The sequence below is a fragment of the Chlorocebus sabaeus genome, chromosome 8 (genome assembly GCF_047675955.1).
Source record: "Chlorocebus sabaeus isolate Y175 chromosome 8, mChlSab1.0.hap1, whole genome shotgun sequence".
Taxonomy (NCBI): domain Eukaryota; kingdom Metazoa; phylum Chordata; class Mammalia; order Primates; family Cercopithecidae; genus Chlorocebus; species Chlorocebus sabaeus.
The window spans coordinates 65,446,366-65,466,581 of NC_132911.1; the positions used below are offsets into that span (position 1 = coordinate 65,446,366).

At 40.2% G+C, this 20,216-nt stretch overlaps 1 protein-coding gene across 1 annotated transcript in view; it reads left to right on the forward strand.

Annotated features, from left to right (window-relative positions):
• Positions 1 to 20,216, forward strand: part of CLVS1 (clavesin 1) — a 215,624-nt gene that overhangs the window by 9,949 nt on the left and 185,459 nt on the right. The window contains exon 2 of the mRNA XM_008000741.3: positions 1,863 to 2,468. Within this exon, the coding sequence (XP_007998932.1) occupies positions 2,014 to 2,468 (455 nt within the window). The 5' untranslated portion in view covers positions 1,863 to 2,013. The remainder of the gene's footprint in view (positions 1 to 1,862; positions 2,469 to 20,216) is intronic.

Consider the following 20,216-nt stretch of genomic DNA (forward strand, 5'->3'; position numbering starts at 1 on the left):
CAAATCAAAGGTAAATGGAGTTACAGAAAAGAATGGGAAAATGGGAGAAGGAGGTCTAAGAAAGATGATGTATTCAGCATTAAATATTGAGAAAGCTCACCTACAGTAGGTGCTGAAGTTTGTTTGTTGGATGTAGTAACAAAAATGACGTTTACTAGTAGAGTGACCATCTGTCTGAGTTTGCTTGGAACCTGTTGTTCTAGCATCATTATTATTAACACGTTGTAGTGCCTAAGTTTGGATAATAAGTTATATCATCATCCGTGTCATTGATGAATGTGAATAGTTTCAGCAGCATATGAAAGATAGATTGCAATGAGTGTAGGGAAGAACTGGAGAAGGAAGACACGAGGTGAGGCCATTTTCTGAAAGGGCTGTTGGAGAAGGAATTTTAACGTTAGGTGGGCATTGAACTAGACAGATTTTGAAATTTCTTCCAATTCTGGGAAGAGTTGGTAGTACTATTTTCCTTTACTGTTATGAGTCCTCAAAACTAGTGAGAAGTAAGGATCTTCTGTTTCTTACAGAACATCACAGAGCTAAATTCTATTTTCTTACAAGTTATTTTACGAAGCCAATATTTTATAAATGAAATTATTTTTCTTATTCTATTGTCTTGAAAATGAATACCAGTTACTTAAACTGTCTTTTATCTCCTCCATATACAAAGATATATAAAGTAGAAATAAGTAAGCTGATTGTCTCTCTTAAGAAATTACTGTTAGTCCTAAATTAAGCAGAACAATCATCATTTAAGTAATTTTATATGATAAAGCATTACCAATAATGATTAGATTGGGAGTCAATATTCTGCCTCTTATTGCAGATAAGATTGACGTAAGAAAGCTAGGAAAAATAAATGCTTTTAAGTTTATTTATACTTAGTGTGTCTTCTGATTTTTGGAACTTCCAGGTTAGACCAAACAGATGGCTGCAAGAGTTTAAGCATTTATATTTAAAATAAGATACACACAGTATGGGTGTTCCTCTGTATACCATTTTGGTGGAGAAATCATAAAGGATGTATCTGAGGGGATTAAAATATCATAAGTAAAAGAGCATCTTAGGAAAACAGGCAGGTTATATACAATGGAAGGATTTTTAAGCCTATATGGATATTGGGTTGGGTAGAGAGCGAATCAAGAGTCTCAAGTCCCTCTGCTTTCGTAGTTAAAAGAATGACAAATGCAAATAATAAAGCCATTTGCAAATGTCCCTGTAAGCCTCCTTGCCCATCGTTGAATTTGTTATTGGAGGTCAAGTTTCCAGCCACAAGCCCGTTCCCATCCTGACTCTTCACATATACTGGTGGAGGACTCCTGTGAGTCATGAACACTGGTGGGGTTAAAATAGGGTAAGTTTTTTATAGTTAAGATGCAAATGGTTGGCTTTAAGAAAGTGGGGGAAGGGGTATTTCTGTGAAAGATACTTCTGTTTGAGAAAAGAGACCAATGGGAAGCATTAAATTGTACCATAGCTATAATTTCTCTTCCATATCTAGGCCTGTGAGTGGTCCCATAAAGCATGCTGTCACAGAGAAGTATCCTTCTCTCCTCTCACTGTTTCTTAAGGTAATTAATAAAAGTGCATGCTTTTGCTAATCTGATCAAGCACTATTAAGTTAACTAGTCAATGGAACTAAAATGTTCCCAAACATATTTCAAATATTTGCATATTAGATATTCAAGTTGTCTATAATCAACTTATGCTCAATACCCCATTTATCATTTGTTCTTTGGACACCTAATCTAATCAGACCCACAACCTAATATACTATTTTTCTATCTAAGTTCCAATTAATTTGCCCAGACTTTCTTTGTATCATCTCTCTTTTTTTTCTTTTGTGTGTATTTGTTTTTCAGTAAGCAATGGCCTCAGTTCTGCTTCTTTTTTGGATGAACACCACCACATAGGGCCTGAATGTGAAAGAAGACCCTCTATTTGTCTGTTCCAGGGCAGTCTGGTAGTAAAACACCGTTGAATGGGATACAGTTTCAGCAGACCATCAGGTGAATGGGACCAGTCTCTCTTCTTCCAAAATATCAGAAGTTAAGCACTTGGAACGGAGATTTGGCCAAGATGACCCATTTACAGGCTGGACTCAGTCCAGAGACTATAGAGAAAGCTCGCCTGGAACTGAATGAAAACCCAGATGTTTTACATCAGGATATTCAGCAAGTCAGGGACATGATCATCACCAGGCCTGACATTGGATTTTTACGTACAGATGATGCCTTCATCCTGAGATTTCTCCGAGCCAGGAAGTTTCACCAAGCGGATGCCTTTAGACTCCTGGCTCAGTATTTCCAGTACCGCCAACTAAACCTGGACATGTTCAAAAACTTCAAGGCAGATGATCCCGGCATTAAGAGGGCTCTGATCGATGGATTCCCTGGGGTGCTGGAAAACCGAGACCATTACGGCAGGAAGATTCTTTTGCTGTTTGCAGCCAATTGGGATCAGAGTAGGTAAATGTAGATAGTGTCTTTACTTGGTTTTTCTTTGCTGTAAGCATCATCACTGCATGTTTGGGGTTGTGTGGCTTTACGCATAATGAACTTTCATTAAAAAAAGAATATTTCACATGTTCACCCAGGAAGCTTTAAGGCCACAGGTGTGCTGTTCTCAAAAGGCAATTCCAGATGAACAATAGAATTGTAACATTAGAGTTGTAAGAGACCTTAGAAGTCATTATTCTTTTCATCAAAGTGGGTCATTCACTTTAGTAAAATTGAAAGTGGATCTTCTAGAAGAACCATATATTCTGTCTTTGGTGTTCTCATCTTTAATAACAAAAACAAAAATGGCATTAGTAGATGGCTTAATATCAAGTATTTTCAATGCATAAAATAACTTCTTAGATCCTCTCCATGACTTGAATTACCTCTATTTCTCCTGAGTGCCAGACATTTCTATCCAAATCCCTGCTAGACATTTCTTCCTGAAAGACCTATAAAGGACCCCAAACTTGATATATCCCAAACTGAAAGCATCATCTTTCTCACTCTACCTGCTATGTCGTCCACCTAGTATCTCAAGCCAGAATTCCAGGAGCCATCCTTGACTGCCCCTTGCTTTGGTCTTTACATCCAATTAATTGGCAAGTCCTACCACTTTCTTCTTATAAACTTGTGAAATCTCTTCACTTCTCTTTGCTTCCAATACTATTGCCTTAGTTTAGGTTCTCATCATTTCTTCTTTCATTACTGCAACAGCTTCTTAGCTAGTATCCCTGCCTCTAGTCTCATCTCTTCTGAGTCATTCTAGGTTACACCATAGCTGGGGTGACCCTTTCAAAATTCTGTTACATCACTTCCCTGATTAAAGTTCTTCAATGACCTGCAAAGCTATTGAAATAAAGTAAGGTTCTTATGATCCACCGTCTGCATTTCCTCCTCTGCTTCATCTTCTGCCCTTTGTCACATTCTCTGGTCCAGCTGGTTGGGACTATAAGCCTTGCCTTGAACAGTTGAGGTTTTTAAATGCCTTCCACCCTTTGGACTTGATCTGTCAGACACCCAAAGGAGAGACAGCCATCCCCTATCCCAACTCCAATCATCCAACTCCAACAACACAATTTGCCTACTGATGCCTCTTTATGGTCCTTGAGAAAGGTAGTCTTCTTCCACTTGCCTCCCAAACCTGTTTTTCTCAGGCACCCTACCTCTGTTTATATTTATATTAATGCAGTTACAATGGAAGTGTAACAGCTACTGTTATCATAGCTAACATTTTGTATACTAATGACAAGCTCTGCTTAGCATTAATATATATTACCTCATTTAACCCACCTGAGAACTTTCCATGATAGATATTAGTACTATGACCCCTCTTTTACCTTTGATGACATAAGGCTTTTAGAAGTTAAAGAACTCACTCATGTTACACAACTAGTGAATACAGAGTGGGAGTTGGGTAATGGTAGTCTGATGTGAGAACCAGTTGTCTTTACCCGACTTTATTGTAATTGTGTGTTTACTTTGTGCATTCTTACCCCTCTTCCCAAGACTGCAGGTTCCTTGAGGGCACGGGATCATGTCTTTTTCATGTTTACATCTTTGGTGCATGGCACAATATCCAATGAATGTTGAATGAGAAAGAATAATGAATGAATTTCCAAAACATCACCTACGAATTGAACTTTCACAGAGATATAATCATTAACATTCTTATGTTTCATGGGGAGACATAGGTTTAACCTAAAAATATATCAACCTCCATAACCATTAAAAGGAATTTCTAAAGTGCCTCTTCACTGCCTCATGTCATTACTCTTTCTCTTCAAGATGATAACAGTGTAGGGCACCTTGGTGACCACTGGCTGTTTTGTGGTTGATAGTTTGGGGTGGGGTCGTCTAATCCTGGAAAGGTATTTGCATATTTTAACACTATCAATCTAGAATTTGGTCAGGACCCCACCTGGGCCTGGGCTACCTTTCCATGTTTCTACTCTGTTATTCTGTAATGATATGGCATAACGTATCATATATCATATCATAATTAACATAATTAACGATGAGTCTCTCACTACATTGCTTCACTGATGAGACAGATTTTCAGGTCTTAAGATTCATCCATCTTTATCATTCAGTCAACAAACATTCAGTGAGTATAGACTTTGTACCAGAGCTTGTCTTAGGACACTGAGGACAGCGATGAGAACACACAGTTCCTGCCAGTGAGGACACCATTGTTCAGCCGGATGCTTAGCAATGGTGCAAACATATAGGCGGCTCACTCCAACTGCAATAGAATAATTCTTTCTGAGACACGCAACTCATTGGTACAGGACATCTGTGTAAACTAGAGGCAACAGCCGTCCTCCCCAAAATGGCACATTAACATTTTGGATTTTGAAATAAGAAAGTATTGATAATTCTGGGGAATAATTGTATTAGTCCATTCTTGCATTGCTATAAGGAATTACCTGAGACTGGGTAATTTATTAAGGAAAGAGGTTTATTTAACTCACAGTTTTGCAGGCTGCATAGAAAGCATTGCTAGGGAGACCTCATGAAACTTATAATCATGGCAGAAGGTGAAGGGGAAGCAGGCACATCTTCACATAACGGGGCAGAAGAGAGAGAATGAAGGAAAGTGCCACACACTTTTAAACAACCAGATCTCCTGAGAATTCTCTCACTAGACAGCACTAGGTTGATGGTGCTTAACCATTAAAAACCACCCCCATGATCCAATCACCTCCCACCAGGCCCCACCTCCAACACTGCGGATTACAACTCAACACGAGATTTGGATGGGGACATGGAGCCAAACCATATCATTAATTATGCTGACTTCATTTATGCTTAGTTGTTTTCAGTGTTCTAGAACTTCCATCTGCTAAGACAGATGAGGTAAAGAACATCAGTAAGTGGGGACATACACATAAAGAAATGAGCCATAGTAAAATATTTTATTTTGTGTTAGGATTTGGTCCATGTATATCCCAAAATGTGTTGTTAAGAAGAAAGAAACAAATCTCTTAGTAAATAATCCAAATGTTTATGATTATGATAACCTCAAACAAATTACTTCATCTCTCTGTTTCTCAATCCTCTCTTGTGTAAAGTAAGAAGTTTGAAGTATATAATTCCTGAGATACCTGCTAGCTCTTATGGTTCATGAATGTGAAGCTTATTCAGCCTGATCCTATGGATGGGAAGGGACTTAAAAATTCACTTTATGGTCTCCTAATTTGCTAGACTTTTTAAAGTAATCTCTCTTTGCACTGTCCCACTCTACATTTGTCAAACTGTGCAATATTATTTGTCCCAGACCATTATGGTTTTAACAAAAAGTCTGTAATGACAAGGCTATTCCACTGGCAGCCAAATATTCAATGTAAACAAGCCTCAGTTTGAATTTAGATATTGTAATGTTGTTTACTGGTTATATAACTTTTGACAAGCAACCTCCCTGAGACTCAGTTTTCTCATCTGTAGGTTGGGCATGAGAGAGATGTCTATCTAATAGTATGGTTGGGAGGAATGAATGACATAACGCACTGAAAAAACACAGCTTATTGTTTGATACACTGTAAGCACTCTAGATATTAGCTTGTAGTATTATCACTAATACTATAAAAGATTCCACGTAAAAAGTAATAGAGGACAGATGGTAAAATGAGTTGCAACCAGGGGCTGGAGTACAATATTTACAATATTTGAAAATGGGAATGGGGCAATGAATGTGAACTATGGCATGCCCATCCTAAGCACCTGTTTGCTTTCTTCCCAAACATGTTTCCTTTCACACAGACCCAGCCCAGTGGGGCCAAAAAGGCCTGGAAAGGCTGACACAGCTTTGCAAGGAAATGGCTTCATTCTCACCGGGGGCCTGAGATGACTGGGAAGTCATTTGAATGACTCATGTGAAGGGTTTACTAATATTAAAATGGTTATTAATATTTATTAAGACAGTGTAAATCTCATTCATCTGAACCCAGACACATGGACAAAAGCTCAGAATAGTGAGCGATGGGAAGCACTGTCCCCTGAGGGCTCATGCCAGGCTCTGTCTGCTTGGGTTCAACATGGCAACCGAGGCATAGGCAGTGCTTGGGCTACCTGAGCATAAACTGGCCTTGCCCGGACATTGGACCTCAGCAGAGAGCTGACTTCTTCATTTTCTGAGGCTGCCAGGCTGAACTGAAACCAGATGGATTCAATCAGCGCCCATGGCTTTATTCAAAAAATGAAGGCCGGGCGCGGTGGCTCAAGCCTGTAATCCCAGCACTTTGGGAGGCCGAGACGGGCGGATCATGAGGTCAGGAGATCGAGACCATCCTGGCTAACCCGGTGAAACCCCGTCTCTACTAAAAAGTACAAAAAACTAGCCGGGCGAGGTGGCGGCGCCTGTAGTCCCAGCTACTCGGGAGGCTGAGGCAGGAGAATGGCGGGAACCCGGGAGGCGGAGCTTGCAGTGAGCTGAGATCCGGCCACTGCCCTCCAGCCTGGGCGACAGAGCCAGACTCCGTCTCAAAAAAAAAAAAAAAAAAAAAAAAAAATGAACTTGGCCCTCCAGAGTGAGCAGAGTTTGTATCCCAGTTCCCCAGCTTGGTATGTCACGGAGACCTAGGGGACACTGTTGGTCGATGAGTCCTCTGATTTTTCCTACCTAAACTCATATCGGCATTGGCAATAATTCACCATTTGCCCCTTTAAGATCTGATGAAAAATAAATTCATTTCTTGCTTCTTTCTAAGCTGCAGACTTGCACTTGGTCATAAGCCCAGTTTGCCATGAATGCCCCAGTGCTGGAGAAGAAAATCTGAGCATAAAGGGGCACATCTGTTTTTTCTGGATTTCACTCAGTTAAAAAGAATAAAAGGTTAAAATTGGTCAAGTTATTTTACTTTCTGGAGTCTCAATTGTATCAGGTGGAAATGATAAGATATCTGGCATATGGGGCTGTTGGAAGAATTAATCACAATTGCCCTTTTTGGTGGTGTCCAGAGGCCAAATAGAAGAGTGATTAAGTGCACATACTCTGAAACCCGATGGCCAGCTTCCAATCCCAGCTCCTCCTAACCTGCCATGGGGACTTGAGCAAGTTGCTTAAATCCTTATTACCCTCAGTTTCTCACCTGTAAAGTAGGGGTGATGAGGGTCATAGGTGAGTACTAGTTGGTGCTCAGTAAATGGGAGTTGTTTCTTAAGAAAAAAAATCAAATCAGGCAAACACCTAGGATACTGGGTCAAAAGATGTACTGTATTTTGTAATAATTTGTTATTGAGGTAATATATATATATATAATTTAACATCTTTTCCATTTCTTAGTGTACAGTTCAGTGGCAGTATATACAATTATATTATTTGTTCCCCCTTCATCCTGCCTCCCTGTCCCCTTACCCTCTCTGGTAACCACCAACTTACTCTCTATCTTCATAAGATTCATGTTTTTACCTCCTGCATGTGAGTGAGAACATGAAATATTTGTCTTTCAGTGCCTGGGTTATTTCACATAACATAATGGCCTTCAGTTCCATCCATGTTGCTGCTAAGGACATAATTCATTCTTTTTATGGCTGAATAATATTTTGTTGTATGTATATATACTCTATTTTCTCTTTTTTAACTTTTAAGTTCAGGGTACACTTGCAGGTTTGTTACACAGGTAAACTTGTGTCATGGGGTTCTTTTGTATAGATTATTTCATCACTCAGGTATTAAGCCTAGTACTCATTAGTTAGTTTTCTTGGCCCTCCCTCCTCTCACTCTGTACCCTCTTAAAGGCCCCAGTGTTTGTTGTTCCCCTTTATGTGTCCATGGGTTCTCAACATTTAGGTCTTACTTATAAGTGAGGAAATGTGGTATTTGGTTTTCTGTTCTTGTATTAATTTGCTAAGGATAATGGCTTCCAGCTCCATCCTTGTCCCTGCAAAGGACATTATCTCACTCTTTTTATGGCTACATAGTATTTCATGATGTATATCCAGTCTATCACTGATGGGCATACAGGTTGATTCCATGTCTTTGCTATTGTGACTACTGCTGCAGTGAACATACACGTGCATGTTTCTTTAATAGAATGATTTATATTCCTTTGGGTATATATCCAATAATAGGATTACTGGGTCAAGTGGTATTTCTGTCTTCAGGTTTTTGAGTAACTGTGACACTGTTTTCCACAATCTTTGAACTAATTTACACTTCCACCAACAGTGTATAAGCATTATCTTCTTTCCACAATTTCACCACCATCTGTTACTTTTTTACTTTAATAATAGCCACTCCGACTGTTATGAGATGGTACCTCACTGTGGTTTTGATTTGCATTTCTCTGATGATCAGTGATGTTGAGCCGTTTTTCACATGATTGTTGACCACATAAATGTCTTCTTTTGAGAATTGTCTGTTCATGTCCTTGCCCACTTTTCTATGGGATTGTTTGTTTTTTCATTGTAAATTTGTTTAAATTCCTTACAGATGATGGATATTAGACCATTGTGGGATGCGTTATATGCAAACATTTTCTCTCATTCTGTAGGCTGTCTGTTTACTCTGTTGATAGTTTCTTTTGTTGAATACCACATTTTCTTTACCCATTCATCTGATGATTGGCACTCAGGTTGATTTCATATGTTGGCTATTGTTAATAGTGTTGCCATAAATATGGGAGTGTAGATATCTCTTTAATATATTGATTAATTTCTTTTGGCTATATCCAGTAGTGGAATTACTGGATCATGTGAACATTCCAGTTTGTGTTTGTTTGAGGAACCTCCATACCGTTCTCCATAGTAGCTCTACTAACTTATATCCCCTCCAGCAATGTGTGAGGGTTCCCCTTTCTCCACATCTTTGTCAGCATCTACAAGATGTACCCTCTAAGTGCTGCAGCATTTGAGGCCATTACCAGGTATCCTCCACCTAGAAAAGTATACAAAAATACAGCTGAGAACCCTTAGCTACCCATAAGAGCAGACAGTCCTCTGCAAAGACCTCTGTGATAGTTCAGTTGTGGCTGAGAAGCTCTAAGAAGTCACCTTGTTTTAGTGATCCTACTATTATTTTATTATATCCTCAATATATGATAAATGAATGGGGGGTTGGTGGTGAATCCAGATAATAAAAGCCCCAGGATACACTATAATAGTATCCATTAGTGTTGTGTAGACCAGCTGGTCCCCAAGTACCTTGATGGGGGAAAAACAGTTGGAAATGCATTGCAAGTCATAATATATAAAATTACACTGAAGATTCTTTTGTCAGTGTATTGCTTGTTTCTCATAATTAAAAACTCAGAGATCAGCAACCAGGTTGAAAACTAGATGAAAAATTGGTTCCTTAAAGAAGAAGAGGCACTTGAAGGATGAGTTAAGTTAGAGTAATTTACTAGAGAGGAAAGAAAGTTGATAAACATTTTGATTAGAGTCGTTGTAAGAAGGCCAAGGATCCAGGAAGCTCTTTCTCCCCAGAATACAGAGCAAGGGCCAAAAAGTTGGATTGAAGATGAAGAAGTCTGAGCCAGGACCTCAGACTCAGGGCTGTAAAGGTGAGGGATAGGGCAAAATTCAAGGGGGCACCAAGAAACTCCTGCAATTAAATAAATAATATTATAATAAAATATTTTAAAAACTCACAATGTAAAAAAATTCTTAATGAAAAAAACATCCAATTTTTTAAATTTACTTTGTAAAGGAAGCATGCTTACATTTGCCTTTTATTGCTAGATTTTTTTATTTTAATAGATTTAGGGGGTACAAATGCAGTTTTGTTACATGGTTATATTGTTTAGTGAATTTTGGGCTTTTAGTATAACCACCCCTTGAATGGTGTACATTGCACCCAATAGGTTATTTCTCGCCTCTCCTCCCCCTCCCACCCTCCTACATTATATAGTCTCCAATGTCTATTATTCCACATTCTATGTCCATGTGTACATATTATTTAGCTCCCATTTATAAGAGAGAACATGTAATATTGGACTTTCTGTTTCTAAAATATCCAAATTTTAAATAAGGCAGGGTAGGTATTACTGATTTCCTTTTGGCTTCAGGATCCAACTTGGCTCAGGGCAGCACTGCTCAGACCAACTAGATTTCTCAGGGGAAGAACCTTAAGTTGGCTGCTGGTCAATTACATTACAGTACATAATACTGCACATATGTAGACTCTTCAGTTGTACAGTCTTTATGGTTCTCAAGCATTTCCATGTATGTTTTCTTATTCAATGCTCATAACCATTTGGCAGTTTCAGTATCACTAAGTTACTAATGACATAAAAATAGTTTCAGGAGGAGAAGATACTTTCTAGTCAAGAAGCAATATGACTCATCAATGGAAAACTTGGCTCAGACTCAGAGCTTCCAACTCCAAGCTCATCCCAAAGGCATCTGAAGCCAATCACTCAGCCCCTGAGTGGTTAGATGTTTCAAAATACCCATGGAGCTTCTGAAAGACTGCAAGTGGGTTTCTTGGCAGAGAATGAGCATGTGCATGAGCACCATGAGTCATGGTGGAGGGGATCCGCGGTCTGGTCGTAGTGCTTCTTAGAAAGAGCACAGTCAGCAGGGGGAGCTGCTCAATCTTATCCGGTAGAACCGTATTAAGCACTATGAAATGCTTAGCATCCCCTCTTCCGGGCACTGTTATAACCAGGAAGACCTCCATATTTCCAGCACCCTTAGGGGAGCTGAGGCCCACTTGGAGAGCACCCGATGGGGACTGTCTAGAAACATCTTAATATCAGCATCAGTAACTAGCCGTTGTTAGGTGCTTTTGTGCCAAGTGTTTTGTATACACTATTTCTAAGGCCTGCCGTAGTCCCACAAGGATCTATGTTGGTACACGGGTAGTACGTAACAGTGATGCAATTATTCCCTAGTCTGTCTGCACATAAGGACTATGCTTTCCCACTAAGTCCTATTTAGGACCTCATTTTGATCCTGCACTCAGTTTCCAAAGTCTCTTTCAATCAAAAGCTGAATCATTGGTATGTTGTTAAGTGGCAAAGTAGCCCCAGGGTCTAAATTCAAGTTTGTTTGTTTCTACATTCTTTCTTCAGCTCCCTCTCCCAGCCAAGAGGTAGAGGGTGGCTCAATGTAAACAACGAAGCCATTCCCTGTGTATTCTAATGGGACTCAGGCAGTGATGCGTGTGCATTAGAAGTTGGGTGCACCAGAAGTTGAGATGATTCTGAAGGCTCAACATCCAGGGCCTATTCAGTCCTCAATGTGAGTGGGAAGAAAGAAAGTGGAGAGGGACTTGTTGGTTCGGTTTGAAAGTGAAAGGGGTGCTGACCAATTGGCAAGTCTTGTTATGCTTTAATGGAATGAATCCAAGTCTCCTTCATTCCTTCATGCACTCTGTAATACATATACTGAATGGTTACAGTCATCTGGCCTTGTGTGTTTCCTAAAGGTTCCAAGGTTGCATTCCTGATCTGAACTCATGGTCTCAGAATGACATCTCACAGCAGTTCTCCCACCTCCAAACTCCTTAGGCATTAAATGATGGAAAAATGAATGTTACTAGGATATTTGACCTTCTTTTCTTCACAATTGTGAACACTGTCACATTTACTTTCTAATGTAGAAAACCACCCCAAATCTGTCTGTTCTTAGGGCACAGATGCTTTTCCACTTGCCCTTGTTTCTGGGAAGGTGTTCAGCTGTTTCTTGTCCCCTCATGCCTTGCAGTAATTTATTTGATGGATACGCTGAAGATAGAAGCTTCCTCAAATGTCACCAGTCACTGCTGACCTGTGGCAGCCTCTAAAGGGCTAACATTGCAAAAGCTCCCACAGCTCCGTGGTGTGATTTGGCAGTGGGAGATGAGCATTAAGCACGTTCCTTCTTCTGATTAAAACCCCGAGGCCGTAGGTGGGATATAACTCTTCAAACTATAAATAAGCCCACTGATTGAGGTTTGCCTTTGGCTTTTGCAAGAGCATTAAAGAGTTTTTTACAAGTAGCAGGAGGTCTGTGCCTCCTTCAGTTTGATTGTCCTCAGTTATAGGAACTTGTAGCATGAAAGGGGAAGATTTCTAATGTATCCGTGGTGAATATTGGTGAGGAAAGAAGGAAGGAGGAAAGCCAGGGAGATGTTAGGCTTCTTACCAGGGCTGTGAGGTAACCCTGCCCCCAAAGCCCAAAGCCTATTAAGAGAAACCCAAGAAAAGGTTTAACTGTCTTCCCTTTCCACCAAAACATTTCCTGAATCTTTCTGGTGATAATCAATTTTCCTTTTGAATTTGGGAATAAGTAAAAATAAACTGAAGAGAAGGGCAGTTATTACAACCACAAAAGCAAACAATATTGAGTGCTTACTAATCTGTAATGCTCTTACGTAAGCACTACTAATAGCCATATTTTGCAGATGATGAAATTGGAACTTCAGAGAGGTTAGGTGATCTGTCCAAGGTCACACAGCTGGTAAGTGGCTAAACCTGGCAAGATGTCAGACCTAACTTCTCATTTAAAGCACTGTGCTGCACAGCTTATCACTGGAACTCATTTACCAAATTTGGGGGCTGCAAAATCAGACATTAACGACAGATCTCCATGAGCTATCAGTAAGCAAGCCTTCACCTATCACTTGAAGTCTCAAAATACTTTGAAAGGACCTCATAGCCCAAAAGACAAATCCTGTTGCCACATACTCCAATCTCACAGAAACATAGCCAACCAAATGTTCAAAATCCCTACCCAACGTCTGCCCTAATTATTTGACAATAGTAACAGTGATGACAAAAACAACTTTGATTTTTCTTTTAATTCCAGCCCATCAAAGGACACTGAATATTGCTTGAAATGTTTCACAAAAATCGGTCATAATCTGAGCCAGATTTAAGATAGCGATTGAAGGCATCATTTCTGCCTTGCATTGAAATGAGTGTTCATATAGAGACTTTCTGTTGGCAAACAGAATCCCAGCTCAGCTGCTACCAGTGCTGTAACCTTGGCAAGATTCGTACTCCTTTTACCCTTGTTTTTCTCCTTCGTTGGGTAATAATACGTATTTTGTAGAACTGTGAGGATGAAATGAGGTACTAGAGAAGAAGGGATCAGACAGGCAGATAGCCATTTCCTTTCTTCCATAAGTGAGCTGGTTTTCCTATTTTGACCTAATCCAGAGCCTAAAACACTCAAGATATGATTTCTCATTTAGTGTAAATGAGAAAGCTCATTTCACCGAGAAAGCTCATGTCACCGTTGTGTGCTTCTAAAAAGCTGTTGATTGATGAGGGATGAAGTTAGGAGAGTTTATACTGTGCCTTGATTCTGGCTTCCTCGACCCACTACCTGTGTATATGGTGTGCCATGTGTGTCAGCCAAATAGTTCTTTGAATATTTCTTTTATTCTCCTTTCTTCCCCTAACAATCTCCTTGTCAGATATACCCCACCACCTGCTCTCTAATTCCACTTCATCCAAGGCTCAGTTGCCTTCTACCCACCATCAACGTCCCCTTACAATTTCACTCAGAACCTTAAAAACTTGCCTGTTAGAAGTCATCTTTCCCACAGATTGGATGGGAGAGCAGTGGGGTCTTAGCTTAGAGATAACACAGCAGTGTACACCCCTGTGTGCCCAGGTGGCTGCCCATCAGGAAGATGTCAGCCGTTACAGGGCTCCGACAATGTCACTACAAAGGCAGGGTGGGCTTTCAGGGAGGGGGCTGTACTGACCTGGAGAACAAGGTTTTATTGATAGCATATCTTTCTAGGCCAGCTGCTCCTCTGAAATTCTCACTTATAAACTCAGAAGTTAAAAAGACATAACATTCATTAGCTTGTAGATAAAAAAAATCTCCTCTGATGGCTAGAAATCCAAGGGCCTAAGAATAACTTCCTCCTTCTCAGAGCAAGTCCCAGTGAAGGCAGCCAATGCTAAGCTCGCTCAATTAGTTGATTTGAAATTGTGCTGTCATCTGGGAGCATGACCTGTGTTGGCTTTTCCAAAGGTCGGTGGCAGTAAAAGAGGGCATATAGAAAGGGCATTTTAAAAATACAATGTTGCCTGTATGCTACATTCACTGTTGGATTTTCTAATAAGCATAGTTGGCTTCCTGAATGAATGCATTGCAAGTTATGAGGCCTTTTCCTGCACTGAAGCTCTTCTGGGCTATTCATTGCTTTCCCCAGTTCTCAATAAGCCAGGAAAGCAAGTTTTGTCCCCTTCATAAGGAAGATACTGTAAAGCCAAGGAGGAAAGCCCCTGGCACAAGGCCAAACTCCAACCCCCAATTCCTGCGTCCAGAGCCTCACCTCTATAACCACCTGCCAGCTCCCCTGCCCTTTCGATATGGTTCCCAGATAATCACTCGGAACAGTGATATATGGAACCTTAAACAGCCACTGGGAATGATTAAGTGCCCGTGCTTCGCTTCAGTTGTAAATCAAGCTCCGAAGCCATTTATTGTGAGTGTTCTATAAAGCAGTAGAAGTTATTGCCACTATGCTGCAAAATATAACGTCAGACAAGAAAATAAAGATAGGGTAAATTTTGCTGTGAAGGTTTTAAAGTGATGTGTTGTTTTTTCTTTGTGCATTCTTTCTGTTTCTCACCATTTTTCTCTTCTCTTTGCTTCTATTTCTTCCCTATCTCCAATACTCCCTGATAAGTATCTCCAGATCTAATTTCAAATATGGCATTCCCATAAATAATGGCAGTGCCTTTCTGGATTATAGAGTGTTAATGTTAATAATACTCCCAGGCATTGAGCACCTCCCTGAGCACGTGGTTTCATTTAATCCTCACAACAATTTATGAAGGAGATGTTGTTATTCTCATTTTCAATAGAGGGTATTTAATCTCGACAAAATTGCAAAGCTTGTTAGTGGTTTGATCTCTCTCTCCTTCTTCATGCTACCTAATTATGTTTGGGGCCTGCTGTTGGGGATTGTGCCACCTAATCTCTGATGACCCACAATTTGTTGCAAAGTTCTTACTAAAGAATCTTTATGGCTTCCTAATGAAGTTGGTTCAGTCTCTTTGCCATACATTTTGGCACATGAAACCTTAATCATTCAGCATTACTTTCCTTATGCAAAGGATATCTTCCACTTGAGTCAAATGATTCTCCCCACTCTCCCATCCTGCTCCTCCTGCATCATAGCTCTTCCCACCTTTGCATATACAGTTCCTCCCATTCAGTCTTCGTTCCTATAACGTGGTGAACATGGCCCTACATGAGAAGAGGCCTCAAACCCAGTGGGGAAGCTGGGACCTCAGAGGAATCATCCTGCAGGGCTTCTCTAGCTTTAAGGAGAAGTGAGAGTGAGCAGGTGAAGGGAAGGGAGTGTGAGGGAGGCTGTTTGAGACAAAAGGGCACACCATGTAAGGGTCTTGGAAGAAAGGGCTTGCCGATCTGGAGAAACCTCAGTTGGTTCCAGTGAGCACAGAAAATAAAGGCCCACACAGTGACAGATGAGGCTGAGGAGGTGGGCTGAGGCTGGGAATGGATGAATTTGGGCTTTATCCTAAGGACAAATCAAGTTCTACTCATCTTTCCAAGCTCATATTCACACAAAGGATAGGAGTAGATATGAGTATGCCAGGCATTTAGGAAAGAACACAGGAGGGATCAATGCTACCTCAGCTATGGCAAGGGATGCTCCTCTTTACACTTTCTCGTGCTTCCTGGAAGCTCCTGGAGACAGGGAACTGTGCCTTTTCTCCTTGGTATCCATGAGTACAGTGCAGGGGGTAGTGGTGCCCTGTTGGCTGCCTGACATGTGCGGAGAAATCTGAAGCAATGAAAAGCCCAAACCAGGGAGACTCTTTCTAGACTCTTCCCAACAATAGCATTCCTGTTGAGTTGACTGGAGTTATGTGCAACTGAACTTGAGAATGAGGGAGGAAGAGACTAGAATGCTCCTGCCTAGCCCTTGCCTACTGATCCACAGCATGGCCTAATGAAGAGAGAGCATGTCGTCGAGGCAGTAGTGGGAGCGAGAGCACCACCTGGGAGTCATGGGCTCTGCAGGGGCTCTGTCCACTATGTGACTTGAGCTCCGGGTGCCAACTTCCTCTTCTGATAGTAAGGATGTGCAAGCAGATGACTCATCATTTTCTCTCAATTCGTGAATTTTATATTCTTTGTGTGTCATTGTGCACAAGATGGAGTTAAGAAAGGTTTCGATGTTACAGAAATCTCCACTGTTCAAGATGCTGCTTTGCATGGAGAGTTTGGGGAAGGGAAGCTTTGTGAATGGTTTTTTGTACTCAGTGTCCCCCTTTCCCCGACAGGTTCATGTAGATTCTGGTGAATCTCATGAATTTCTGAGGAGTTAGTCCATCCTATAATTTTATAGCATGCATCTTGATTAGTATATCACACCACCATGGGTAGAGTATTTCAGTTTGATATTTAATCTCTAAAGTTTTCTGAAATAATACTGTAATGCCTCATTTACTTTATATCTTTGTAAGAGACGAGGGCATTCCAGATAAATTAAATTTCCAAGTAGTTGAGGTCTACATTTTAAAGGCCAGTTTTAAAATTTTATTTTGTTTAGGGCTGGTTCAAAACACATAAGCGTACAAAAGAACTTAAGAACTTGAAAAAGCAAAAATAAAATAAAATAGAAATGAGGAAGCTAATCTTGGAATGTGTTCTGTACTCTCTTCTCTTGTTAAATTAATACTTTCTTCATGATGCATGGTGACTACAGTGAATTTCAATGATTATACCCTGGGCTGTGAACCAACCATCTTGATGATGAAGATTCTTAGAGAATTATGAAGAGCTCCATTCCCAGCTACAAGACCCATACTGCCATGTTTTATAAGTCTTTCTAATATCTTTTTGCTGTTGTTGTTGTTACGTCTTTCTCCTTTTAGCTGTCAATTCAAATTGCTGTTAATGAGTCTGCTTTCAAAACTCTTCTCCTTCTAATTTTCTGTAGCTTAGGAAGCCAGAAAACTGAGCTTGTTGAATTATGTGTTATAGATGACAACCTATGGGGAATCCCAAGAAATAAAGTAAATGATCTGTAGCAGTGCATGAGTTTTATAACATCTCATCTGTATGCTTGGAAATGTAGTTCTGCCCAGTGGACCAGCAGGCAAGCATGAAGTATCTTCCTCTGCAGCATCTGTTTGGAGCTATACAAAATGGAAAACCCAGGCAGTTTTTCTTCCAAGGTTTCTCCAACCTTGGATTCATGTACTATGTCCATCTCTGATTTTTGTATTTTTCTTCTCTCTGATACTCACCCCAGCCTAACAGAAAGCGACTTGCATCTTCATTTGAACTTGAACTAAAACCCAGTTTTACCAAAGCAGTGTCTGTCCTTTGAATTTTCATTTTTAGACTTTTTGAGCTATTAAAGATAAGGCTTTGTCTTTGAGCAAGGATGTATTGGGGAAGGGGAGAGAGAAAGTGGCATATCTTTCTGTTTATCTTTTAGTACTTTCCTTGTCTTCCTTCCATACTTACTCTAAGGCAGTGAAAATCCAAATATCATTGCCACTGGCCTCATTCCCTTTGGTGCCCTCATCTGAGCTACCACCTGCTTGTTTTCAGGGTGGTCATTGTGATATGTATGACTATGATCCCGCTACCATGGCCACAATTTTCATATTTATAGATTTACATTTATACTGCTTTGGTCCCTCCAGTACCAGATACTCACAGATAGGGACAGGGGCAGGGGTATTGACAAGGGCCACCAGCTCTACAACATCATAATGGGAGAGGGAAACATGGGCCATAATTTCTTCCCTCACTTCTGCAGTGGTCTATGTGGTTGAAGCTATCGAGTAAGTGGAGCCCCTTAACCTGGTTTATTCTTTATACATACATATATATATATATGTATGTATGTATGTATGTATATACACACACATACTTTATATATATAAATATATATATTTACTTTAAGTTCTGGGATACATGTGCAGAACATGCAGGTTTGTTACATAGGTATGTATGTGCCATGGTGCTTTGCTGCACCCATCAACCCATCATTTACATTAGGTATTTCTCCTAATGCTATCCCTCCCCTAGCCCCCAACCCCCCAGCAGGCCCTGGTGTGTGATGTTCCCCTCCCTGTGTCCGTGTGTTCTCATTGTTCAACTCCCACTTATGGGTGAGAACATGCAGTGTTTGATTTTCTGTTCCTGTGTTAGTTTGCTGAGAATGATGGTTTCCAGCTTCATTCATGTCCCTCCAAAGAACATGAACTCATCCTTTTTTATGGCTGCATAGTATTCCATGGTGTATATGTGCCACATTTGCTTTATCCAGTCTATCCATTAGACCCAGCAATCCCATTACTGGGCATATACCCAAAGGATTATAAATCATTTTACTATAAAGACACATGCACACGTATGTTTATTGCACACTTTTCACAATAGTAAAGACTTGGAACCAACCCAAATGCCTGGTTTATTCTTAACCCAAGGATACTGATCTTTGCTCTATAATTGGCTACTGTGAATACATGAATCTCTTGAAATGTAGACATGTGCGTTTGGTGGAGGAGAAGGTGCTCAGCTTCTATCAGATTCTTAAGAGTGTCACAACCCAAAGAAGTTTAAGAATCACCATATTATACTCTCCTTCTACTTGTTAACTCAGGAGTATAATTCTGTGGTGTACTGGGGAGGCAAATATCCTATTGGGATAGTATTACAGAATGACCATCAAATGAATTGATTGCTCTATCCTAACTATGAAGTGTCGCATGATTGTAAGACTAAGCATTCTCATAGAAGAAAATAATGAAAATAAAGAAAGTATAAGGACATTAAAAATTATCTCATCACTTAGATAGAACCATAGTTTACACTGAGAATTAATATATATTTTGCTCTCTCTCACACACACACATACAACTGAACATCCACTATGTATAGCTTTCTGAGTCTAGACAGGACAGCACTGTGATGAGAGCTCAGGTGCTGTGGCTAGATTGTCTGAGTGTGAGTCAGGGTTCCATCACTTTCCCATTGCCTGAGCCTATGCTAGTTTATTTAAACGTTCTGTGCTTCAATTTTCTCACCTATACAATAAGGATAATAGTATCTACCTTTAAGGGTTGTATCGAGAATTAAAGGAGCTAATACAAGTAAACGTCCATAAAAATGTCTGGCCCATCATTAGCACTCAATAAAGGTCAACTATTTTTATTATTCTGCTTTTTTCACTTAAAATTATATTGTGGACACTTTATTAGGTTACTAAACATTGTCATAGTTCACTTGTGTGCTACTATAGCAAAATACCTGGGAATGGGTAATTTATAAACAACAGAAGTTGATTACTCAGAGTTCTGGAGCTTGGGAAGCCTAAGATCAAGGGACTGACAAGTTCCGTTGTCTGGTAAGGGTTGTTGTCTGCTTCCAAGATGGCGCCTTGTTGCTGCTTCTTCTGGAGGGCAGGAATGCTGTGTCCTCACATGGTGGAGTCAAATGCTGGGAAAAGCTTCTTTTATAATGACCTTACTCCTGTTCCTGAGGGGAGGAGTCCTCATGATAGTTTAAAATTCAGTCCTAGACATTAGGCTCTTTCCAATTTTTCACCAGTATAAATATTGGTACATCTTTACATATGAATATTCTCCCACGTCTTCAATTTTTATCCCCTAGGATTTATTCCAAGAAGTGGAATTAATGAGAAATAAAAATGTTTAGGGCTCTTGGCCCATGTGGTTTTCCAGAAATGTTGTTCCATCTCTATTTCCACCAGCAGTCTACGAGAGGACCATTTCTCTTTGCCTCACAATACAATGCATTATTATCCATACCCTATTGAGC